Source organism: Salmo salar, chromosome ssa05, assembly GCF_905237065.1.
Source record: "Salmo salar chromosome ssa05, Ssal_v3.1, whole genome shotgun sequence".
NCBI lineage: Eukaryota > Metazoa > Chordata > Actinopteri > Salmoniformes > Salmonidae > Salmo > Salmo salar.
In genome coordinates, this window is record NC_059446.1 from 79,688,034 (window position 1) to 79,707,077 (window position 19,044).

At 43.7% G+C, this 19,044-nt stretch overlaps 1 protein-coding gene across 2 annotated transcripts; it reads right to left on the bottom strand.

Annotated features, from left to right (window-relative positions):
• Positions 1-39: 39 nt before the first annotated feature.
• Positions 40-18,209, bottom strand: LOC106599237 (phosphatidylinositol 4-kinase beta). Of its 2 annotated transcripts, none has more exons than XM_045719071.1 (13): positions 18,078-18,209; positions 13,475-14,208; positions 12,997-13,365; positions 9,643-9,870; positions 9,312-9,539; positions 9,102-9,211; positions 8,773-8,877; positions 8,522-8,645; positions 7,602-7,715; positions 6,906-7,057; positions 6,583-6,715; positions 1,864-1,927; positions 40-1,649 (listed from the first exon to the last, which is right to left on the bottom strand). In XM_045719071.1, exons 2-13 carry the CDS (start codon positions 14,183-14,185, stop codon positions 1,468-1,470), a joined length of 2,520 nt encoding a protein of 839 aa, XP_045575027.1. In that variant the 5' UTR covers positions 14,186-14,208; positions 18,078-18,209; the 3' UTR covers positions 40-1,467. The 2 variants fall into 2 exon arrangements, with proteins under 2 accessions (XP_045575027.1, XP_045575026.1); XM_045719070.1 differs by having other exon boundaries at positions 1,864-1,984.
• Positions 18,210-19,044: the final 835 nt, after the last annotated feature.

The following is a 19,044-nucleotide window of genomic DNA, read 5'->3' on the forward strand; positions in this document are numbered from 1 at the left end:
GAAATATCCAGACAGGTAAAAATGTCATTTTCAACAGCCTGACAGACAAATTAAATTTATTACAAAGAAAAATGTACAAGTTAAGGGAGGTCACATGATCATAACAGCTGGTCCATTAAATAACAGTTCATAAAGAAATAAAAAGGTTTGACAACACTAAGGTAGTAGAAAAACTATTGGGAGAAATAAAGTTAATTAGGATTCTAGCTTGTAATTGGTTTGCCCCTACACATTCAGAACAGGGGTGAAAATCCAGCTTCTATTGAGATGAATGTAGAGTGGTGGATGGACATAAAACAGTCATGATGAAACAGAGAACAGGTTTTGTATCTCTATCCTGCCCTAAAACACAGGAAATCAGCCATACAGTTCATAGACTCAATCTTTATCAACCTCGATCCAAAAGTATTCTGAATTAGAAATGTTGAAGTAACACTTTAAGCCAACCATTCGTGAATTGACTATTTTCCTCAGTGTTCAAAGCTGCTTTTGTGAAATACTTGGTTCTTCTGAGGTACTTCAGTCAAACTGGTGTTCTTGTAAAACTGCTTTGCTCTCCTTTTGTCTATTCAGACCATTCCCACAAGTACCCGTTTCTTGTGGCTCAATACAGACAGCAGTAGGCTCTTCTTCCTCCAAACTTATACCAGGCAGAAATACAAGTCTTCACAGTTGAGTCATGTCCCTTCATACAAAGTGATGCACAAAAGCTTACAGAAGAAATGAGGTTGATAGAAGATACATCGGTAGCGTGGAGCTACCTCATTCCAACCCACTATTGTCGGATCATATTTTGAGGGAACTATGTGAATCTAGCAAACAATGTCACTCCTCAACAACCAAGAACAGTCATGAGTATGGCAGTCCAAAGACAATGGAAACAGAGCTGGCTCCTAAGCATTTCACTAAGTGTTCATTCCATGACTGAGAAAGTGTAGAGAAAGCCACTATAATAGAGTTTGGAATGAGATGGTAAATATGGAGACTGAACACCATCACACTGGGGTGACAGATTGATTTAAAGGGCTGGTGAGTGTTATGTATATCTGAGGCACAGGGAAACTGTACCATTACATACTGCAGAGAGGGGGAGAAACAGAACACATTCCTCTTGGAGAAAACAAAGCACATTGAAAGATATGGGGGTAAAACAGACAGAGAAACAGAGAGACGTGAATAAAGATGCAGGAAAAGAGGAAAACCACAGCTGAAACCTCTCCAATCTCCTGTCTAAATCCTGTGAGGAAGAACATCAGTCCAAGGTTGAGGTGGTGTTAGAAACAAATATAAACTATGAATGTATTCTGTCTGTAGAGGTATGGGGGCTAGTAGGGGGAGTGGTCTCTGCCCGTGGTGCGGCCTCTCCAGTCCAGTCCATGTATGTCCACTGCACATTTAGAAACATACACACTCATGTATCCTTTCCATACACACGTCCTGTACACACGCGCGCACACACACACACGTTCACATGATGCCGTTGGTGAGGTACTGGAAGCCGTCATAGAGCTTGGTGGTGATGGAGCGCATGGATCCGTCCACCATCTGCTCCACCAGGACCTGCAGCTGTTCCTCCGTCAGGCTCATGTGGAAACGCTCCTTCAGGGTCCGGATGGTGCTGGAGCCGTGGAAGCAGGGCAGCTGGGAGCCTGGTAGGGAGAAGAGAGGGACACTGATGAAGTACAGTTTGGTACTTATAATGACCAAGTGTACTTATCGATAAAGCATTTTCCTTAAAGTTAAAGCTACTTTACAGGACTAACTAAAGCTAACATGACTACCATACAGACTAGGACAAGAGAGACATGTCATGACTGATACACAGTTGTGGGTCAGGACAATGTAAGAATGAAGAGTAATTACCTTGCTGCATGATCTCCACTATCTGGATGACTTTGTCCATGTGTTTACGTGCTGCTATCAGGCCCTGCAGCATGAGCATCTTATAGTAATTAAACATGTCTCCATCCAGACCTCCCATCACCTAGAGAGAGAGACAGAGTATCTTCTAGTCATTAAACATGTCTCCATCACCTAGAGAGAGAGACAGAGTATCTTCTAGTCATTAAACATGTCTCCATCACCTAGAGAGAGAATCTTCTAGTCATTAAACATGTCTCCATCACCTAGAGAGAGAGAGAGAGACAGTATCTTCTAGTCATTAAACATGTCTCCATCACCTAGAGAGAGAGAGTATCTTCTAGTCATTAAACATGTCTCCATCACCTAGAGAGAGAGACAGTATCTTCCAGTCATTAAACATGTCTCCATCACCTAGAGAGAGACAGAGTATCTTCTAGTCATTAAACATGTCTCCATCACCTACAGAGAGAATCTTCTAGTCATTAAACATGTCTCCATCACCTAGAGAGAGAGAGTATCTCCTAGTCATTAAACATGTCTCCATCACCTAGAGAGAGAGAGAGACAGTATCTTCTAGTCATTAAACATGTCTCCATCACCTAGAGAGAGACAGACAGAGTATCTTCTAGTCATTAAACATGTCTCCATCACCTAGAGAGAGACAGAGTATCTTCTAGTCATTAAACATGTCTCCATCACCTAGAGAGAGAATCTTCTAGTCATTAAACATGTCTCCATCACCTAGAGAGAATCTTCTAGTCATTAAACATGTCTCCATCACCTAGAGAGAGAGACAGTATCTTCTAGTCATTAAACATGTCTCCATCACCTAGAGAGAGAGACAGTATCTTCTAGTCATTAAACATGTCTCCATCACCTAGAGAGAGAGAGTATCTTCTAGTCATTAAACATGTCTCCATCACCTAGAGAGACAGAGTATCTTCTAGTCATTAAACATGTCTCCATCACCTAGAGAGAGAGAGTATCTTCTAGTCATTAAACATGTCTCCATCACCTAGAGAGAGAGAGAGACAGTATCTTCTAGTCATTAAACATGTCTCCATCACCTAGAGAGAGAATCTTCTAGTCATTAAACATGTCTCCATCACCTAGAGAGAGAGAGACAGTATCTTCTAGTCATTAAACATGTCTCCATCACCTAGAGAGAGAGAGAGAGACAGTATCTTCTAGTCATTAAACATGTCTCCATCACCTAGAGAGAGACAGAGTATCTTCTAGTCATTAAACATGTCTCCATCACCTAGAGAGAGAGAGTATCTCCTAGTCATTAAACATGTCTCCATCACCTAGAGAGAGAGACAGTATCTTCTAGTCATTAAACATGTCTCCATCACCTAGAGAGAGACAGAGTATCTTCTAGTCATTAAACATGTCTCCATCACCTAGAGAGAGAATCTTCTAGTCATTAAACATGTCTCCATCACCTAGAGAGAGAGACAGTATCTTCTAGTCATTAAACATGTCTCCATCACCTAGAGAGAGAGAGTATCTTCTAGTCATTAAACATGTCTCCATCACCTAGAGAGAGAGAGACAGAGTATCTTCTAGTCATTAAACATGTCTCCATCACCTAGAGAGAGAATCTTCTAGTCATTAAACATGTCTCCATCACCTAGAGAGAGACAGTATCTTCTAGTCATTAAACATGTCTCCATCACCTAGAGAGAGAATCTTCTAGTCATTAAACATGTCTCCATCACCTAGAGAGAGACAGAGTATCTTCTAGTCATTAAACATGTCTCCATCACCTAGAGAGAGAGAGAGAGACAGTATCTTCTAGTCATTAAACATGTCTCCATCACCTAGAGAGAGAGAGACAGAGTATCTTCTAGTCATTAAACATGTCTCCATCACCTAGAGAGAGAGAGTATCTTCTAGTCATTAAACATGTCTCCATCACCTAGAGAGAGAGACAGAGTATCTTCTAGTCATTAAACATGTCTCCATCACCTAGAGAGAGAGAGTATCTTCTAGTCATTAAACATGTCTCCATCACCTAGAGAGAGAGACAGAGTATCTTCTAGTCATTAAACATGTCTCCATCACCTAGAGAGAGAGAGAGTATCTTCTAGTCATTAAACATGTCTCCATCACCTAGAGAGAGAGACAGAGTATCTTCTAGTCATTAAACATGTCTCCATCACCTAGAGAGAGAGACAGAGTATCTTCTAGTCATTAAACATGTCTCCATCACCTAGAGAGACAGAGAGTATCTTCTAGTCATTAAACATGTCTCCATCACCTACAGAGAGAATCTTCTAGTCATTAAACATGTCTCCATCACCTAGAGAGAGAGAGAGTATCTTCTAGTCATTAAACATATCTCCATCACCTACAGAGAGAATCTTCTAGTCATTAAACATGTCTCCATCACCTAGAGAGAGAGAGACAGTATCTTCTAGTCATTAAACATGTCTCCATCACCTAGAGAGAGAGAGACAGTATCTTCTAGTCATTAAACATGTCTCCATCACCTAGAGAGAGACGGAGTATCTTCTAGTCATTAAACATGTCTCCATCACCTAGAGAGAGACAGAGTATCTTCTAGTCATTAAACATGTCTCCATCACCTAGAGAGAGAGACAGTATCTTCTAGTCATTAAACATGTCTCCATCACCTAGAGAGAGAGACAGAGTATCTTCTGGTCATTAAACATGTCTCCATCACCTAGAGAGAGAGACAGTATCTTCTAGTCATTAAACATGTCTCCATCACCTAGAGAGAGAGAGACAGTATCTTCTAGTCATTAAACATGTCTCCATCACCTAGAGAGAGAGAGAGTATCTTCTAGTCATTAAACATGTCTCCATCACCTAGAGAGAGACAGAGTATCTTCTAGTCATTCAACATGTCTCCATCACCTAGAGAGAGAGACAGAGTATCTTCTAGTCATTAAACATGTCTCCATCACCTAGAGAGAGAGAGAGTATCTCCTAGTCATTAAACATGTCTCCATCACCTAGAGAGACAGAGTATCTTCTAGTCATTAAACATGTCTCCATCACCTAGAGACAGAGTATCTCCTAGTCATTAAACATGTCTGCATCACCTAGAGAGAGAGAGAGACAGTATCTTCTAGTCATTAAACATGTCTCCATCACCTAGAGAGAGAGAGACAGAGTATCTTCTGGTCATTAAACATGTCTCCATCACCTAGAGAGAGAGAGAGACAGTATCTTCTAGTCATTAAACATGTCTCCATCACCTAGAGACAGAGTATCTCCTAGTCATTAAACATGTCTGCATCACCTAGAGAGAGAGAGAGACAGTATCTTCTAGTCATTAAACATGTCTCCATCACCTAGAGAGAGAGAGAGAGACAGTATCTTCTAGTCATTAAACATGTCTCCATCACCTAGAGAGAGAGAGACAGAGTATCTTCTGGTCATTAAACATGTCTCCATCACCTAGAGAGAGAGAGAGTATCTTCTAGTCATTAAACATGTCTCCATCACCTAGAGAGAGAGACAGTATCTTCTAGTCATTAAACATGTCTCCATCACCTAGAGAGAGAGAGTATCTTCTAGTCATTAAACATGTCTCCATCACCTAGAGAGAGAATCTTCTAGTCATTAAACATGTCTCCATCACCTAGAGAGAGAGAGAGAGTATCTCCTAGTCATTAAACATGTCTGCATCACCTAGAGAGAGAATCTTCTAGTCATTAAACATGTCTCCATCACCTAGAGAGAGAGAGAGTATCTCCTAGTCATTAAACATGTCTCCATCACCTAGAGAGAGAGAGAGAGAGACATAGTATCTTCTAGTCATTAAACATGTCTCCATCACCTAGAGAGAGAGAGAGAGAGACATAGTATCTTCTAGTCATTAAACATGTCTCCATCACCTAGAGAGAGACAGTATCTTCTAGTCATTAAACATGTCTCCATCACCTAGAGAGAGAGAGACAGTATCTTCTAGTCATTAAACATGTCTCCATCACCTAGAGAGAGACAGTATCTTCTAGTCATTAAACATGTCTCCATCACCTAGAGAGAGAGAGACAGTATCTTCTAGTCATTAAACATGTCTGCATCACCTAGAGAGAGTATCTTCTAGTCATTAAACATGTCTCCATCACCTAGAGAGAGAGACAGAGTATCTTCTAGTCATTAAACATGTCTCCATCACCTAGAGAGAGAGAGAGAGAGACATAGTATCTTCTAGTCATTAAACATGTCTCCATCACCTAGAGAGAGACAGTATCTTCTAGTCATTAAACATGTCTCCATCACCTAGAGAGAGAGAGACAGTATCTTCTAGTCATTAAACATGTCTCCATCACCTAGAGAGAGAGAGACAGAGTATCTTCTAGTCATTAAACATGTCTGCATCACCTAGAGAGAGAGACAGAGTATCTTCTAGTCATTAAACATGTCTCCATCACCTAGAGAGAGAGACAGAGTATCTTCTAGTCATTAAACATGTCTGCATCACCTAGAGAGAGAGACAGAGTATCTTCTAGTCATTAAACATGTCTCCATCACCTAGAGAGAGAGAGTATCTTCTAGTCATTAAACATGTCTCCATCCAGACCTTCCTTCCACCTAGAGAGAGACAGTCACAAGAAACACTGTTTTAGTCAATTAGCTTTGTTGAAGATGGCAAAGTGTTTCAAACCTGTGCTTTACTCCTGGTTCAAAAGAGTGCAAATCTGAATAAGAACGTCGCATTAGCGTTCCTGTCAATTAACTCACGTCTACAAACTCGTTGGTGAGCTTGAAAGCAGAGGTCTCGAAGCCAAGGTTGCGGGGCGAGCTGGACAGGATGAAGCCAAAGTCTATGTGGATGATGTGGCCCTCAGCGTCCAACAGGATGTTGCCATTGTGTCTGGAGAGATGACAGGGAGGAGAGAGATGAGAGAACAGAAATGGTCAGAAAGAAAGAGGGAAAATAAGAGAGTGAACAGAATGTAAGTGATGAGAGAGAGAGATGACAGGGAGGAGAGATGAGAACAAAATGTAAGTGATGAGAGAGAGGATAGAGGAGTGAATGAGAGGAAGTAGTAGGTGTGTCTGACCTGTCTTTGACCTGCAGCAGGTAGCAGATGAGACAGTAGCCTGCACAGCTCTGGACAAAGTTGCGCTGGGCCGTGAGGAAGGCCTCGGTGGTGTGGGTACCGTGTTCCTGCAGGAAGTAGTCCAGCAGAGGCATCTGGCTCTGTTTCTTCACCTGGCGGAGGGATATCAGAGAACTTTAACATTTAAAGTCCAAATCCAGTCTCCCTTTCAGATCATGTAACTCCTTTTTTACTTAACAAAAGGCACATCTTAATAGGTGGTCCAGTCATGACATAGCACGGGGCGGATCCCATCAGACCAACTCATTGAAGTTTGCAGGACGTATTTAATAATAATTTGGTGGGTATTATATACATGTGTGAATTAGAAATGTAGATTTTTTTTTTTTTTTTTTTTACATATCCCAACTCCCCCTGAGACACTCTCGGACAGTGGGGTCACGGTCAGGGCATTATCAACGGTGACTCAGGAGCAATTAGGGTTAAGTGCCTTGCTCATGGGCACATCAAGAGATTTTTCGGCTTGGGGATTCGAACTAGTGACCTTTCGGTTACTGGCCCAACCTGCCGTGTGCCCCTGGGAGAAAAGGTACTGATCTAGCTGGCTGAGGGGGAAAGGTACTAATGTTAAATACTACTAATAGTAATGTTTGTTTTTGCGTGTGATTCTGTTGGAGCCTTTCTGAGCCCACTCACCTGGTGGATGGACACAGCGTTGACGATGGGTTCAATCATGCCGCTGTCAGAGGAGATCACCAGGATCTTGTAGGGTTTGATCCAGATAGGCACGCGCTCCTGTTCCCAGATGATCTGGGAGAGGGAAGAGAGCAGTACATAATTAGTCCAGATAAAGTATATACAGGAGATTATACAGTGGGGCAAAAAGTATTTAGTCAGCCACCAATTGTGCAAGTTCTCCCACTTAAAAAGATGAGAGAGGCCTGTAATTTTCATCATAGGTACACGTCAACTATGACAGACAAAATGAGAAAAAAAATCCCGAAAATCACATTGTAGGATTTTTAATGAATTTATTTGCAAATTATGGTGGAAAATAAGTATTTGGTCAATAACAAAAGTTTCTCAATACTTTGTTATATACCCTTTGTTGGCAATGACACAGGTCAAACGTTTTCTGTAAGTCTTCACAAGGTTATCACACACTGTTGCTGGTATTTTGGCCCAGGTGTTGTGGACAGGTGTCTTTTATACTGATAACAAGTTCAAACAGGTGCCATTAATACAGGTAACGAGTGGAGGATGGAGGAGCCTCTTAAAGAAGAAGTTACAGGTCTGTGAGACCCAGAAATCTTGCTTGTTTGTAGGTGACCAAATACTTATTTTCCACCATAATTTGCAAATAAATTCATTAAAAATCCTACAATGTGATTTTCTGGATTTTTTTTCTAATTTTGTCTGTCATAGTTGACGTGTACCTATGATGAAAATTACAGGCCTCTCATCTTTTTAAGTGGGAGAACTTGCACAATTGGTGGCTGACTAAATACTTTTTTGCCCCACTGTACTGTAGTGTAAATGCTGGGTGTGGATATGTAGAAAGTAGAGGTTCATCTTTGCTGTGTATGTGGAGCTAGAGAGAGTCCATTCAGAATGACCTGGAGCTGCTGCAGCACTTGAGAGGCCAGGAGCTCTTGCCGAAGGTCGTCGCCACACTTGACGATGACTGACAACAACCTCCAGGTAGGGATGTGTCCATATGGGGAGCCCTCCCTTATCCGCCTGTTCAGAACAACACAACAAGTACAGGCACATACAATTAGCAAAGCTCAAACCTTTCCTCTAGCCTTGAGGTTACCATCAAGGCATGCAACACCTCCACAGTCCACTGTGGGGATTGAGTACGCACTGAACCTTCTCCTGCCACGGCTCCTTGAGGGCCACTGCTGAAGGGTCCTCTGGGTCCCGCTTGAATGTGGTTGGTGTGTGAGCTAGCTGCTCTGAGAGACGCCGCCTGTGTAGTGGGGGAAACACACATTCACCATCACTACTGAAGAAGCATCATATACATCACAGTTTGAAAGACCACATTATACCACCCAATGAAGAAGCATCATATACATCACAGTTTGAAAGACTACATTATACCACCCAATGAAGAAGCATCATATACATCACAGTTTGAAAGACTACATTATACCACCCAAAGCTAGCTCTCTCCCAGCTATTCCTCTGTACCTGATGTCTCCAGCAGCGATGAAGATGGGTTCCTTGCTGTCCAGGCTGGTGATGCTGTCCACTGAGAACTGGGAGATGTTGTCACAGCTGTTGGTGTGGAACTCTGGGAGCTGGGATAACAGAGGAGAGGGAAAGAACAGGGGAGAGGGTGAGTCCACAGCCCATACTCCTTCACTACCTGATAAGGGTAGGTGGGCTCCTGACCCCTACCTCCACCTGCAGATCCCCGATGTCATCCACAGACCAGGCTTCGTTATCCTCATCGTAGTTGTGAACCATTGAGAAGCCCCCGGCTCGCTGATCCACCATGATGCCGCAGTCCGGAAGGTTCTCCACTGAGCGCGTGATGCGGATCCTCGTCTCGGAGATCCGTACCGGAACGTTGGACGTCTCAAAGTCCTCACACTCCAGAACCTCCACATAGATGAGGTACGGCGCCTGACGAGGTAGAGGTGATTGTTTACATGTTTGTGTTGGTGCGTCATCCATTCTACACTGTGTGTGTGTGTGTGTGTGTGTGTGTGTGTGTGTCTCCCCCCACCTTGTCTTTGGAGTTGAGCACCACAGCCTGTGTGTGAGGGACGCGCACCACGTGGTGGTCGAAGGCGGCGGTGGGCAGCCAGACGCGGGCGGGCAGCTTGTGGTTGAGCAGCGACAGCTCCGAGATGAGCCGGGACGTCTTCTGCTCCTTAGTGGGCAGCGTGGCCAGCCGCTTCCCAATGCCCATCAGGGACTTGATGAACTCTCTCTGGGGTGCCAGACGCGCAGGCTACAGAGGAGGAGGAGGAAACATGGCAAGAGTAAATAAGATGTATGAACATAATGACCTTAGGAGGAATAGTGTTTTGTTAGAATAGTTCAGTGTTGTGTTGGAACCAAATACTCTCTACAACAACACACCTTCTCGTGTTGACCTCCAGAGAGTAGGGAAATCAGAGCACCACTCCCTTGTCAAATTACAACAGCAACTTAGATGTACAGCCATGAGCCGCTGGTCCATTTGTGTCAAGTTCGTTTGAAATGATTCAGAAGTCAAGGCCCATTATTGCAGCTGATTCAAGTGAGCAAATGTGTATAATCGCCTGTAATCTCAAAATAGCCTTTTAAAAAGCCGAAACACTTCAGCAGCCAACTTGACACAAATGTCAGAAGACTAGTTGAAACAAGAAAGACCACAACTTGAAACCATTAGCAAATCATTCATTTGAGGCTAAATTATTGCAGCAGTGGTTTAAAGAAGTCCAAGTTTACACAAGCCGCAAAACACCATATACACACATATTTTATTCCAAAACAGGAAAAATAGATAATTAAACCAATAGAGTGGAGGTTTATAAGCATGTATCACAATCTGCACCCGTAACAACCATAGATACACAACTGAAATATGACCCCAAAAAACAATGACAAACGGATCCCACTACTGCCACCAATGACCTGACCTGACCCCTGACCTGAACCCTGAGGACTATTTAGCTCTGGAGCCCAAACTTACATATTGAGATACATGCTTACGACTCCTCACTTCACATACAGAGAGTAGTCTACAACCCGGCTGCCAATGGAGACAGGCAGCCATCATCCCAGAATGCACCACAGAAGTCTGTGGTGATGGAGGCCGTTAACTTACTGTACCAGTCTTAGTCTAACAATCAAGACATTCAGAGCTGGAGCTCAGATCCTGGGAAAGGTGAGAGGTTAAAGTACAAAGTAAGGAAAGGAAAGGGGGGTGGAGGGAAAGATAAGAATATTTACTTTATTATTATTTTTGTTTACCAGCAACGAGAATCATAATTAGGTAGTATCAGACTGTATGCCCCCCAGTGAATGGGAAGAGGCTGCATTGTGTGCCTGTGTATTCCAGGGTCTTGTCGTGAGGAGTGACAACATATCTGCAGCTCTACAATGATCCCAGTTATCTGGGTGAACTACTACTAACACCCTCACATGATACTAAAGGTCACAGAGCATGGGGAAGAGAATAGAGGAAATAGAGAGCTATGTCTATAGAGCATGGGGAAGCAAAGACAAGGAAAACATTAAGAGAGAGATGAGCAGAGAAAAGCTTCCTTTATGAAAGTCTAGTGACATCCAGTGTTTATGAATGGTTACTCCCAACAGACAGTGTCTCACTACACATTCATCAGGGGGAGGAGGAATGATGGTGGGAATAGTCCAAACTAAATACAGTGCCTTCAGAAAGTATTCACACCCCTTGACTTTTTACACATTTTGTTGTATTACAGCCTGAATTTTAAATTATTTTCGGTCACTACCCTACACACAATACCTCATAATGTCAAAGTGGAATTATGTTTTTAGAAATGTTTACAAATTAATGAAAAATTAAGAGCTGAAATTACTTTGAGTCAATAGGTCGAATATTCAATCCCTTTGTTATGGCAAGCCAAAAAAAATTCAGGAGTAAAAATGTGCTGAACAAGTCACATAATACTTTGCTCTGTGTGCAATAATAGTGTTTAACATGATTTTTGAATGACTACCTCATCTCTGTACCCCACACATACAATTATCTGTAAGGTCACTCAGTGCATTTCAAACACAGATTCAACCACAAAGACCAGGGAGGTTTTCCAATGCCTCGCAAAGGCACCCATTGGTAGATGGGTACAACAAAAATAGAAAAGCAGACATTGAGCATAGTGAAGTTATTAATTACAATTTGGATGGTGTATCAATACACCCAGTCAACACAAAGATACAGGCGTCCTTCCTAACTCAGTTGCCGGAAAGGAAGGAAAGCGCTCAGGGATTTCCCCATGAGGCCAAAGGTGACTTTAAAACAGTTAGAGAGTTTAATGGCTGTGATAGGAGAAAACTGAGGATGGATCAAAAACATAGTTACTCCACATAGTAACCTAAATAACAGAGTGAAAAGAAGCCTGTACAGAATGAAAAAATATTCCAAAACATGTAACCTGTTTGCAATAAGGCACTAAAGTAAAACTACAAAAATGTTGCAAAGAAATTAACTTAATGTCCTGAATACAAAGCATTAGGTTTGGGGCAAATTCTGGGAACAGAACCCATAACCCTGGCCATGCTCTACCAACTGAGCTACATGGTGCCACGTGGGAACAGAACCCATAACCCTGGCCATGCTTTACCAACTGAGCTACATGGTCCCACATGGGAACAGAACCCATAACCCTGGCCATGCTCTACCAACTGAGCTACATGGTCCCACGTGGGAACAGAACCCATAACCCTGGCCATGCTCTACCAACTGAGCTACATGGTCCCACGTGGGAACAGAACCCATAACCCTGGCCATGCTCTACCAACTGAGCTACATGGTCCCACGTGGGAACAGAACCCATAACCCTGGCCTTGCTCTACCAACTGAGCTACATGGTGCCACGTGGGAACAGAACCCATAACCCTGGCCATGCTCTACCAACTGAGCTACATGGTTCCACGTGAGAACAGAACCCATAACCCTGGCCATGCTCTACCAACTGAGCTACATGGTTCCACGTGAGAACAGAACCCATAACCCTGGCCATGCTCTACCAACTGAGCTACATGGGACCACGTGTGAGTCTCTGTGGATATGTAACCATGACACTTTCTATACAGAGACAGAAGAGGAAGTATTATTCCCTGCTCTGTCTGGAATATGTGCATTCCATTGACCCCTCACCCCAATAGCATGTCATCTTCGGGCCTATTTTTCAGACAACTGGTGATAACAGCTACAGATGAAGAGTGCTGGACTGTGAACCTTTTCTGTTCTTGTATAATGCCCCCCCGTTGGACCCCAAGCAGTTGCTTCCAAAGTTAGCTATCCCACTTTGTGAGATACCTGCCAAGATACAGAGAAACAAACTGACTTAGTGGAAAACAAAAACGTGTATATACTCCCAGTACACACCTCGTCCTGGTTGCTCTCCACCTTGGGATTGCTCGCTGTCCTCTTCAGGTTGCTGCTCAGGCTGATACTGACCGTGGCGTCTGACTTGGAGCGCTGATGCGTGCGCTTAGTCGGCGACAGACCGTGCTCTCCGCCCAAGCCGTGCCCGTGCAGGGATGGCGCAGCGGTCGGAAGTGGGCAGAAGGGGGCCAACATCAGTGGCTGGCGGGCACGGACCGCGGCTGGTTTGAGTTCATCGGAGAAGATGAGTTTGCGTAGCTTGGTGCCGCGCGAGTGTCGCTGTGTGGAGATGTGCATGTCGGAGGAGTAGGCACCCAGCAGCCAGGCGCACTGCAGCGAGAAGGAGATACTCTGACGGCAGCGGTGTACCTGTGGTGGGAAAAAATGATTTGATGTGAAAGGAGCTTTAGAGAGGATACATTTGTAATTCTGATGAGTAGCTAGCCACGGAGGCAGTTCAGGGAGGTAACATACGCACCACGTAGGGCTTGATGGCGTCTCCCACGTCCTCGTCCATGTGGATGTACATGTTCAGCAGCTGCGGCAGGTAGAAGTCCACCTCCTCGTGGCGGAAGCTGAACAGACGGTTGCCGATGTAGGCCTGCACACCCGGCTCCTTGGAGTTGTGTAGATAGGAGATGGCCATTGACACGTCGAAGAGTTTGGACTCAAACAGCCGCAGCAGCCACGACTGCTTGGAGGGGTTATGGCGCTGGCGCCGCCGCGCGCTTTTCACCGAGCCTGGAGGCAGTGCCTCAGAGTCCTCCTCCCCGGGGATTTTTGGGGGCTTGATAGGCTCTGTATGTACAGTCCCGTTGACCAGTGTTTGGTCTGTGCTATTGCCACCATCAGACCCAGAACCTGACCCCTCACTTTCACCTTTGAGGAACTTCACCTTCTGCAGCACCTCCTGGCAGGCCATCTTGGCCACCTCGGGGTCGATGACCAGGGTCAGCTCGCCCACGCCCTCTGAGATGACATCCAGGGGTGGGCTGGAGGCGACTGGACCATCGCTGTGACTGGGGCTGGGACTGGTGGTCTGCTGGTGGTGGTAGGATCCAGAGGAAGGGGAGGAGGGCAGAGAGAGGGAGGGAGAGGAGGAGATGGACAGAGAGGAGGCTGTGGAGGGGCTCTGCGGTTCTAGTTCCTCCGGCTGTACAGCAGACAGACCCAGCTCCGTGTCACCCATCACGGCCGCTCACCGCACTCCCACTGGGGCCACAGAGAGAGAGAAGTGGGGAGGAGAGGATGATGACGAGGGGGAGAAAGGGTGGGGGTGGTAGTGTGAGAGAGAATAGGAAACAGAAAGAGGTTTCATCATCATTTTTGGGGCAGTCAACGTGTGACAGGCCTATGTTTGTGGCGGTCATGACATTTTGTCAGCAGGTTATTGTCATGCAAAAGACTGCTGGTCTCACGGTAATTGACTGTTAATTAACAAACACGTTTAGCATATCCAGGCCTCCACGCATACAAGCCGCATAAAAGCCTTTGGAACATCTACATTAAAAAATAAATAAAGTTCAATAAATCTATTTAATATACACAATCACAATGAATCCATTATGTATTTTAGGCAGGTCTTAAGAAACATGACATGAAGAAAATGTATTTCAGAAGAACATGTTATCTGGCTATGCGCCGTGCCATAGGCTGTAGGCTTGTTAATTTAGCAGAAAATATATTCTTATATGTCCCGTGACATTATTTGATATGATTTTATAGTATGAAGAATATAATTGAACTTAGCTGAATAAAATAGAAATGATATTTTTCCCATTCCGGAGTGAGTGTGCATATGAAGTGGCTGTGTTGAGCATAAAAGTGAACATTTCAAACAGGTCCTATACACTAGATTTAGAGTTATTTAGCAACTTTAGCTGTGAATGATACAAACCTTAGAATGTCTTAGAAATCAAAACATATATGGGCTGCATGATGCGACTATAGGCTATGGATGATTTGAGATGGGCTGTATGATGCGACTATAGGCTATGGATGATTTGAGATGGGCTGCATGATGCGACTATAGGCTATGGATGATTTGAGATGGGCTGCATGATGCGACTATAGGCTATGGATGATTTGAGATGGGCTGCATGATGCGACTATAGGCTATGGATGATTTGAGATGGGCTGCATGATGCGACTATAGGCTATGGATGATTTGAGATGGGCTGCATGATGCGACTATAGGCTATGGATGATTTGAGATGGGCTGCATGATGCGACTATAGGCTATGGATGATTTGAGATGGGCTGCATGATGAAAAAATACAACTTAGAGGCCGCTTGCCTGCCATTAAATGTTTCAGTCATACCAGGTAGGCTACTCCGGTTATTTCACTCCACACATCAACTACATTTTGAGGAGCATGCAGCCTCCCGCTGTGCTACAGGTGATATTCTGCCCTAACTCTGTATGCCATGGCCTCTCTAACCCCGTTCCTGCAGCTACCCAGTGCTTACATTTGGGAAACCAAGTGAAATCTGTTCATGAACATTGATAGTAAAGTTTTTACAACTAAACATATTTCATTTAACTGTTGCCAGACAGACCCTCTCCCTGCGGGCTGGAGAAAGGAATGAAGGAGAGAGAGGAGGGGATGGAAACAGACAATGGTGAGATATTCTGTAGCTAAAGGTAATGTGTCAGCCTATTCATTATTAAAATATAAAACATGCCCTATTACTAGGCTATTCAAAATCAAATACAAATTCACTATAATTGTAGGTTAACTCTGTAAGCCGCCCTGCACAATCAAGGAACCAACAGCATGGCCTAGGCCTATACGTTCTCTCCCAGACTCATGGATAGAAATGTTGGAGCGTAGCATAAGGTAACCAGTCCATTCAGTATGCATAATAATACAGGCCACACTGAAAGGCCATTACTAGAACTATAGGCTAGACCAATTATGTACTAAAGACACCTTAAATCAGTTTGTTTTACATTTTTCTGCCATGCGTAATATGCGGTAGGTTATGTATTGTATAACGGCAAAATCATTATTTTAATTCCATTTGTTTTGGGCTTGGGCTCATATAATAGAAGCCTATAGGTATGTATAAACTGCAATATGTGAATGGGTGTTTTGAATGAATCATCACCTTAGAAAGCGCTGTCCATTTCGTTGTGTTAGGCTTTGAAACAACATCCACAACGATCATGTTTTCCACTCAGTTTCAACCTGTTGTTGAACTTCTTTCTTCAAATTGATCAATCACCATTGAGGTGAGTTTTAAAAGCACATTACTGTTTTGAGAAGTTTTTGATGTGATTTTTGACCGCATTTGCATCGATATCAGAGTGGTTGGAGGGACAATAGAGCCCTGAATACCAGGCCGTTAGCGACCTGATGGTCGTTAGCGAGTTGGGTACTATCAAAGCATGTCTAGAGTGTATAAGCGGTGATTACCGTGACTAAGCGGTCACATGGAATTCTACTGCGGTCATGAATCATGACTGCCGGAGTGGCGGTAATATGGTCACCTCAACTGCCCTAGACAGGCCGCAAGTCTGCAAAACACAGCCCATAGCTCCTTTGATTCTTCATATAGCATTTACATCTAACAGGAATCAGGTTTGGACTAAGTGGAACAAGGTGCTCAGTGTGTAAAATGGATCTGACAATCTGTGTCAGTCTTCCCATCAGTCAACTAACATACTGTCTGTGAATGTAGGCCAATGACCTTTTCTATGAGTCACTGTCCATCTGTCTGTCCGTCTATGAACGTGTTCGTCTGACTGCGGTCACTGTGTTCCGGCAGGCCCTGCCATGTAACGCACATGGCCATACACACCTGCTAATTCTACTGAGCAGATTAGCACCACAACCTAGTGCCATGTACTACAGGCCCAAAGCAGGGGGAGGGAGGGTTTTGTCTCTGAAACCTCTGTTATCCATCAGGTGTCAATCTTCAACATGGTTAATAGCACCCCATCATAAGCCATCCATCATGGAACATAGTGAACATGGATCTACCAGAAACTTCACGACTACTAAGATGAAACCAATACATTTTTCACATTGTTGAATCAACAACGTGGGCTAAGCGCCTCGATCATTGAGAAGAATGGGTGCAGTATAACACTGGTCCTGCTGTATAATACTTGTGTGGGTGGTGGAGCAAAGTACTTCCTCATTGGGCTAGTATCCATCAGTCTTTTTCTTTGTCCAATATGCTGAAAAATGTAAACTCAGAAAGGGCTGGTGGGTGTAGAACAGAAGTGTCAGGTTTGTATACAGTGTTCAGCAGATGGAATATGAATTAACCCTTCGCTAACTGGCTGCAGCAAGTTGTTGTTGAATTAGCCGTTTCAAGAAGCAGGGACAAGGCAGGGAAATACGCATAGCTAGCATAGTTATCCTAATCGTCCAAACAGAATCATACAAGTGTCTAGCCAACCAACACCGTCTAGGCAAGGGGTGGGTGTGTGTCATGGAGATAGGTATACAAACATTTGACACGTGTGGTTAACGTTATAAATATGCTGCAGTTGCGATTAATTTTGCTAGCAACTAACGTTGGCAAAACATTTACTAGAACGCTAACGTTAGAGATGGCTAACTCGCTTCAGATGAGTAACGTTAACGTTAGGTAGAAAATCAAACACTAGCTAGCTAACTAACTGACAGTAGTTAGTTAACAGTCCACTAGCCAGCTAGTTGTCGAGCTTGCTGACTAGTTCAGAGCGTAACGTTATTTGCTAGGTAGCTAACATTAAACTTTTTATTTTAGTTAGCTATAACTTAGTAGCTATAGCCGCCTCCTCATTCCTGGTCAGATTTAGCTATCTAGCGTTAGCTACCTATCTTCCTTAAACGATGACAAGAAATACCGTTATCTTAGTAGCTAGATTAACCATTATGACAAATTCTTTACTCGGGTGTTTTTGTATCTAATATCTAGCTACCAAGTTAATAGCCGACTAGCTGCTAACCTAAACCTGAGGGATTAACGTTTGCTTGCTAGCACATAAGTAGATACACCAGCTAACTCGCGTATCAAACTCCTCGTTGTCTTGAAGGCCACGCCACTCTTTGAGTGCTATGAACAAGTAGAAACATAACTCCTACCTTTAAATTGTATTGGCTGATTAGTTAAGTTTTTTTTAAATCCAATTTCTCTGCTCCATTTAGAATGCGTTCAGTGCCGAGTTCTCTGAACTACTTATTGGAGAGGTGACAGACAGGCTAGGGCTGCCTGCTTAGTGCCTGTGTAAAATATTTGTGCATTATGACAAACTACTCCACAATAAGTGTTATTAATATTGTTGTAAAACATGGAAAATTGCTGAAAGAACGTAACATTTTAGCTACATCCAAAAGTGCGTAATAGGGTAGAGTACACTATACTACCACTGTATTATACATAGGCCACAGAAGGTTGGTGGCACCTTCATTGGGGAGGACAGGCATATGGTAATGAGTGGAAAGGTATCAACAACATCAAACGCATGGTTTCCATTCGCTCCATTCCAGGCATTATTATGACCAGTCCTCCCCTCAGCAGCCTCCACTGACATAGGCCTATCCTTTACCAATGTATTGATAATATACCTTTCATTACCATAAACTTGTTTAATTTGTCATAGCGGATGGCTAAGTGCACCGCTGGAAGCTTCCAGAGATGTAGAAGTACTGTTGCCACAGATACAAAAATGCTTTTTATGGGTCAATAGTATGCTTGTTCAGTATGTTGTATGAGGGGCTTCCCCACTTTGTCACAGTGCTTTGACTTGGATCACACAGTTGTGCTCTGCCTAGCTGCTGGGGATGCAGGAGGAGGATGTAGCTACTGCTCTCCTGAGACCTAGAAGTACTGTTGCCCCAGACCATGGTGCGTCTTGGGTGTGTTTGTGTGGAGTGTTTGCCCCCCCCCCTCTGGAATTTCCACTCTGTCACACACACGTATGGCCAAGCCTGGCATGAAAAATGGGACTCCTGTGCTGATAGCAATGATCTATTTGCATTATCTGACAATATTCTTTTCTCACTTCTGTTAATTAACCACACCATTGGATCTGAAAGAAGTACAGTTTGA

What these genes read in the sequence shown, in the direction of transcription:
- LOC106599237 (XM_045719070.1), bottom strand. Translation starts at nt 14,185, where the DNA reads ATGGGTGACACGGAGCTGGGTCTGTCTGCTGTACAGCCGGAGGAACTA. An exon ending in TGGAGAGCAACCAGGACGAG is followed by an intron (nt 9,871 to 12,996) that starts GTGTGTACTGGG and finishes CCTCCTCTGTAG; the next exon opens with CCTGCGCGTCTGGCACCCCA. An exon ending in CTGCTGCAGGTCAAAGACAG is followed by an intron (nt 6,716 to 6,905) that starts GTCAGACACACC and finishes TCATCTCTCCAG; the next exon opens with ACACAATGGCAACATCCTGT.